General features: G+C 34.3%; 1 protein-coding gene across 1 annotated transcript; it reads left to right on the top strand.

Moving 5' to 3' along the window:
* Window positions 1–2,438: 2,438 nt before the first annotated feature.
* Window positions 2,439–3,933, top strand: LOC135836009 (uncharacterized). Its single transcript, XM_065350561.1, has 6 exons — window positions 2,439–2,504; window positions 2,602–2,733; window positions 2,888–3,034; window positions 3,110–3,237; window positions 3,329–3,616; window positions 3,702–3,933. Exons 1-6 carry the CDS (start codon window positions 2,439–2,441, stop codon window positions 3,931–3,933), a joined length of 993 nt encoding a protein of 330 aa, XP_065206633.1.
* The last annotated feature ends 3,106 nt before the right edge of the window (window positions 3,934–7,039 follow it).

Below are 7,039 nucleotides of genomic sequence, written 5' to 3'. Positions count from 1 at the left end.
CATATGCACATACATACATACATACACACACACACACACACACACACACACACACACACACACACACACACACACGGAACATCACGCTCAAAATAGTCTCAAAAGTCTTTTTGGACCTTAAAACGTGTAATTCCGTAAAAACTCGAAATCGAAAAACCGGTCGATTACAATACTTCCCTTACATCGCTGCGCGCTGATCGGAAAGTAAAAAATAATCATCGCAAAGTTTGTTTATTTTTTGAAGTACCTAGTATTCATTTTCGCATTTATTTTTTTCATCGTGATTTTTTGAAAGGCTATAGTACGTGGATAAGTATGGCGAATTTTCCCTCGAGCTTCAGGGTTGATACATATTTGCATGGAAGGTGGATACCCTTGAGCACCTTCCGTCACAAAAGTTTCAGACCCCCAGAACCCCCCCCACGTTTTTGAGAACCCCCCATTTCTGAAATTACAATAAACATCATTTTCTCAGCCCCATGTGAACAGATTTTTTAAATTTTTGGTATATTGTAAACATCTATAAGAAGTATAATCCCCACAAAAATTTTCATCCCCCTCCCCCATAATTTCCCCTCAAAATGGCGGTTTTTAGCTTTTTTTGTCTGTTTTAGCGATGACCATGATTCGGCACAAAAATGGGAATAGCATTTTTAAGTGTGTTTTTGACCCTTAAAAAACATATATTTTTTTCACAAAAAAATTTATGGTGGGTCGTGGTCAAAAATTGAAAAAACTTACATCAGAGGGGGTAAAATGGATTCTGGTGTAAATTATTGTTTTTGGTAAACGAAGTGTCATTTCCATATGAATCGAACCCCCCGAACACGAATATGACGTCCAATTTCATGCTACCCTCAACCTTACCCCTCCAGTGCCTCTGCCCCCACCTCAATTTTTGCTATTATATTAAAAGTTGAGCTAGGTATATAATAATATTGGTGTCGTTTTCATATGAATCAAACACCCCGAACACGAATGTGACGTCCAATTAAATATGGGGGGGAGAGGGATGAAAATTTTTGTGGGGATACTTCTTATGGATGTTTACAATATACCAAAAAATTTTAAAAATCGGTTCACATGGGGCTGCGAAAATATATTTTTAATGTAATTTCAGAAAAGGGGGGGTCTCAAAAACGGGGGGGGGGTCTGGTGGTCTGAAACTTTTGTGACGGAAGGTGCTCAAGGGTACCCACCTTCCATGCAAATATCAACTCTGAAGCTCTCGGGGGCAAATTCGCCACACTTATTCACCTATAACCTTTAAAATCATTTGTAGCCCCTTCAATTTGCAAGTTAGGCAAAAAGTCATAGTAGGTAATTTTGTTCATTTTTCAAAGTATGTACTACAGACCCCCATGGTAAAAATTGGTTTTCGGTTCTTGGATTTTGAAAACGTATTTTTCCCCTTCAGTTTCACTGTTTTTTACTTATACGTGGTTATATCCTAATTTCAAATCCGAAGTTTGTACTACCACTTCCCGGACACCCTGTATAAATGTAAGAAGAAAAACAAAAAAGAAAAGCGCTATCAAATTCCACCATGTTTAAAATAAAAATGAGGGTATTTTCAAACCTAGCATGATTCTCCCTTGAATATAGGTAACTTGAACCAAAATTGATTAAAAGAAGAAAAGGAAAATTTAAAAAAAAACTGGAACTGAAAATTGAAAAAATTAAAAACTGAAAAGTGAAAATTGAAAAATTAAAAATTTTTTCCATTCCCCACTTTCCCAAAAATAATATTTTTTTTAATTTTAATTTTTTTTCAATGTGCAAAAAGTTGATAAAATGTTGGATTTTTAGAGTTAATTAATACAATTTTGACGATTTTTTACTCAACAAAGCGTCAATGATGAAAAATAGCACAAAATAAGCCAAATTTTGACCTTTTTGGACACAAATAAGCATTTGTAAACATTTATACAGTCAAAAATCAAAAAAAAAAGCATTAACAGCTTTCACCATTCGCCTCAGAATGGAATAGATCGCAAAGAAAATGTATTCATAAGGCATATGGCATCTGGTATCATAGACATGTCCTAGCTCTACAATAAATACCAAAATCAAAATCCCAATTCTTGGCTCTCAATTTTCCAGTTGAACACCAAGCGGTCACTTTAGGGTAGCTTCATAGGTTGGTTACATACCTAGGTACTTGATATAATTTTGCTCTGTCAGCATTCGAACGTAGCGAAATCTATTTCGCTCGAATTTTCATTTGATAAGCTTTCAAAAAAAGGGAAATATTCGGCTACAAAAAGTCACTAATGATAATGTTGTTTTCGTTATGAAAGTACACGAAAAGAATACAAATATCCTGCAAATGCAAAGATCATCGACAAAAATTGAAATATCATAAATTACCGAAGTATTAAAATATAAAATTAATGTTTGGAAGAAATTTTTTGCGCGAAAATATACAAGGTGATTCGATGCTCGAGGATAATGAAAATGCAACCGGAGATTGTTACAAACCACCAGGAGTATTTTGTTCTAAAGTAAATACCCACATTTTTAGTACTCGAAAATGAACACTGATTTCATTACTATACCTACCTAATAATACGTTAACCACTTTCCATGTACCTATTTTAGTTCGCCAGACCTGTCGATGTTGATAATGTCGTTCTATATGATACGTTGACCGATCAAGAATCTGCAATTCGAACTCCTTCTAGATTTGTTACCGGTGGTTATTGGCAAATTTTATCGTCTTATCAAACGTGGGTTCGTGTCTAATACAATACAGTTCTAATTACTATCAAAGTATTATGCTTGTAATAGGATGCCAAAGAAAGACTCACGACTCACGGATAGAGCATCGAAGATAGGTAAGCATAATGTTGATGATACCTAATTTCGAACTGTTTACTTCTCGTAGCAATTTGGAAGATGGCCGGTTGCTGTGACAAATCCTACTTCGGGTGATATGATAGCTACTTTACAAGGCTATCTTTCGATAATGGTTCACAATGATATAAGAATCGATATAACAGTTGATCGAGCAATTCGTTTAGTTAATAATAGAGTCAGTATATTTAAATTTTACCTCATCTAAACTGCTGATCGAACTTTATTTCAAATAAGCCAATTGATTTCACAGATAAATATGAAATTATCAATCACTCCTTCGGGACGAATATCAGCTTTACTATCCCCAACTGGAAGAATGTATCAGTACGGAAGTCGAGTCGAAACCGTAGGATTTGGCAAAGGGAAAGTGAACAATAAGTAATCCATTTCAACCACTTGCATAATACCTACTTAGATCGTGGAATTGACAGAGATATTCAACTTGGATATTGAAATAATTTATTCTCAGATATGCTAAAATGTGGCACGGAGGTATCAGTTTTACCTCGGATACATCGGCTTTGGTATTTCTATTGGACGAAGGTGGTACACGATCGACGACCGATACATTCTGTGATATTGTCAGTTATGATTTTTCCAAATCTGTTTTTTTCGCCGAATCTTTACACGGGCCTCAATTCGTAGACGAATGCATTACTTTACTCAACACAGCACGATACACGGTGAAAAATAACGGCGACGAAAAATGGATCATTCATGGAATTAAAATCGAACAAAACGCTGATGGTTTCGTCAAGTAAATTTTCTGCATCAGGAAGAATTTCAATTTTCTTGATAAGAAGTTGTAGGTACCTATTAACGTTGAACTTGGTATTTTGCAGAGTAAGCCGAGATAATAATAGAATTCAAATGAAAACCAGTATTAAAGGAACTAGTGGAATTACTACGCCTTTTGTGCATTGTACAGCATCCGTCGGCGTTCAAGAAGAACCGAAGCATTTATTCGTACGACGAGGAGAAAGGCGAATGCACTACGATGGTGAAATTTTTGTAGTTCGCAATGGTGGCCATTCGGCTGGGTTCGATAGCAATAATAAATTGACCGTTTTTTAAACGACGATTATGTATTATTATAATCGAGATTACCTATTATAATTATACATTTTTCAATCGTAATATTGTGTATAGGGTTTAAGGGTGTAACTTATATGTACGTATTTTCGTTAGTATTATTTTGATAGGTATTCTAATGTATTTTGCGTGACCTCGAGGGTATAATATAATATGTTATTTTATGGAAATAAGTTTCCATTTTTCAAGTCATCCAAAATCGAAGAATCATTTTGCAATTTTAAGAATTAATTGGTTATAGTAATGGAAGATGAAGATAGCAGAAAATTCACGAGTAAAAGTCATGGATCTTTACAATTCGTCTTCTCCGGCCGAGCTCGAGATTTGGTTCAATGAAAGACATGTTACACAGACCCCAAAACCAAATTTTCAGCTGCCGAAGTTGATTTTTCGATTTTTCAAAATGGTGGAAATAGCTTAGGCATTTGTATGGGTAGGTATTAATATTCTGCAAAAAGAGTAAACATGGAGATAAAAATCTGAAACTTGGTTTATATTCTGAAGTCGATCCCACGAATCGATTGCCACCACTTTCCAGCCGATCTGGAGGCGCCAGCAAAAATCGAATTTTTTTCCAGCAACTCTCCAGAAAGTGTATTTTTTTTAACAAGATGAAGTAACTGAAAGGCCCTAGGTAGATAAGTGTGGTCGGGTGGCCCCCGGGGCCTTCGGAGGTGAAACTTATGTTGGACGTAAACTCTGAGTGGTTCTTGAGTAATTCCTCAAAAATCGAAAATCGTTTTTAATTTTTTTCTCAGGATTGACGCGGCCGATTTTTTTCAAACTTAAACCAAAGTGTACGTATGCATAAGAGCTTTTCCCAAAAAAATCAACAGCCCTCTCCCCCCACTTTTCCCCCTCCAAAATTTCGATTCAATTTTTTGAGGTCCCCCTTACCCCCAAGGCCTTTTGGCACACTTTTTGAAAAATATTTTTTAGATGCAGTATTAATAATCCTAGAACAACATATAACTTATCCAAAATTGTACCTCGGGTGCGTTATAGTCAAATTCGACCAAAACCAACATCCCCTCACCTCTAATAAGGTTAATATGGTACCTAGATACCATTGCTATTGAAGTGATTTCTGGAGTATTGTTTATAATATTGTAATTTTTAAATGAAAATGATGTTTTTGAGAGTCGTTATTCACAGATTCTGATTTAGGGGCAGCGAAGCACCCCCTCCCCCAAATTTGGGCGAAACTTTCAGAAAGAAACCTGGGGCATGTGACATATCGAATTATATGTTTTTGGTAACGCTGAACACGAATATGACGTCAGATTTCTGATTGGATCCCACCCACGGCTCCCAACACCTCCCCAAATGAGGTAAAAATTCAAAAAAGGGGTTTGTTCGTGCGACACATGAAATAGTTATGTTTTTGGCGACGCTGAAACCGAATATGACGTCAGATTTTTGATTGGACCCCATCCACGGCCCCCAAAAATTTTTTTGGACAATTTCCCATGGGAGGAGGTTCTGGGAGCTGTGGGTGACGTCAATTTGAAAAACTAAGGCTATATTCGTGTTCAGCGATATCGAAAACATACTATACCTATACTTCATGTGTCACCCGAATGAAACCATTTTTTTAGGTTACTCCCTTTGGGAAAGTGCTGGGAATGGGGTGCAATCAAAAATCTGAAAATTAATCAAAAAGTAACTAAAAAAGTTAGAAAAGATGAACAAAAAAATGTAATGCAGAATAAAATTACCAAAAAAATCTTCGATAGAAACATTCAACCATTTATTGCAGGAAACAGCATTTTTGGAAAATTTTTGACAAAAAAGGTGGATTATTTCGTAACTTACCTTTTTTAGTTTGAAAAAAATTAAGAATTTTTAGCAATTTTCAACAAAAAACGAGTCTGGAAAAATCAAGAAATTCAAGTCATTTTTGAAAAAAAATGAGATTTTTTGATTTTTGATATGTACATATAATGAGTTAATGACTTAATGAGACGTTGACAAATTGTTGAAAATTATTCTAGTAAAATGCATGTCTTTTAGAAATTTTTGGAAAAAAATGACTTTTTAAAAATTTTTTGCAAAAAAGTCCGATTTATCTTTGCAATTTGTGCTAAATGAAAAAGGTAAAAGCTTTGGGTATAATTTTTGGTAGAGAACAATCACTTTCACAAAAAAATTCCGGTAATTTTTGAAAAAATGCAAAATTTTTACAATTTTATAGCAATTGAAGGCAAAAAAATGAGACTTTCGAGGTCGTTGGGGGGGGGGGGGGGGGTGAGACATCTTTGAAACTTTTTTGCAAAAAAGTGAAGCATTTGATTATTGGAAATTTTTTGTAAAGAAAGAAAATGTTCAGAAATTTTAGGCAAAAAGCAACACTTTGAAAATTCAAGCAAAAAGCAGATGTTTTATGCAAAATGGCGAACAGTGATACTTTTTCTCAAAATTTTTGCCAAAAAATAAATATCTATACATTTTTACAATTTTTTGGTAAAAAACGAGCTTTTTTGGTCAATTTTTGGCAAAAAGTATGATTTTGACAATTTTAGAAAAAAAAACGGAGCTTTTTAGAAATTTGTGGGAAAAAACAAGACTTTTTGAGCAGTTTTTTGAAGTAACTTTTTGGAGTTTTTTTTGCCAAATATCGAAAATTTTAAGCTATTTTCTGCAATTTGGATAAAAAAAACTTTATCATTTTGACTAAAAACAACTTTTTGTCAAGTTTGGCAGAAACAGAAACAAAAGCAAAATTTTTTAGCATTTTTCAGCAAAAAGAATAAGCTTATTACTTGAAATTTTTGGTAAAAAGTGAAAATTATGGGCATTTTTTAAAAAACTTATGAAATTTCGGTTTTTGTTTTCAGTTAGGGTTTGAAAATGGCTAAAATTAGGTTCCTGTTTGGGTTTCAGTTATGGTTTTCGGTTTTTTGCGGTTACGGTTAGGCACCCCTGGTCGCCACTGAAATGTAGTCTTTCATTTACATTTTAATTAAATCAATCAATATGAATAAACATGCATTTTATTATTTAAAACATAATACAATATAAACGACAAATGTCAACTAAACATAGTATGAGTAGAATAGGAATCGAACAAATCGAATAGATACTAGCG

Source organism: Planococcus citri, chromosome 1 (genome assembly GCF_950023065.1).
Source record: "Planococcus citri chromosome 1, ihPlaCitr1.1, whole genome shotgun sequence".
NCBI classification, from domain to species: domain Eukaryota; kingdom Metazoa; phylum Arthropoda; class Insecta; order Hemiptera; family Pseudococcidae; genus Planococcus; species Planococcus citri.
The sequence above is the reverse complement of the archived record's forward strand: the minus strand, read 5'-3'. Positions and strand labels throughout refer to the sequence as shown.

Excerpts from the sequence above, each read along its gene's own strand:
- LOC135836009 (XM_065350561.1), top strand. The coding sequence starts at position 2,439 with ATGCTCGAGGATAATGAAAATGCAACCGGAGATTGTTACAAACCACCA. Across the intron at positions 2,734-2,887 it reads TATCGTCTTATCAAACGTGG|CAATTTGGAAGATGGCCGGT; the intron begins GTTCGTGTCTAA and ends TACTTCTCGTAG. Across the intron at positions 3,238-3,328 it reads AAAGGGAAAGTGAACAATAA|ATATGCTAAAATGTGGCACG; the intron begins GTAATCCATTTC and ends ATTTATTCTCAG.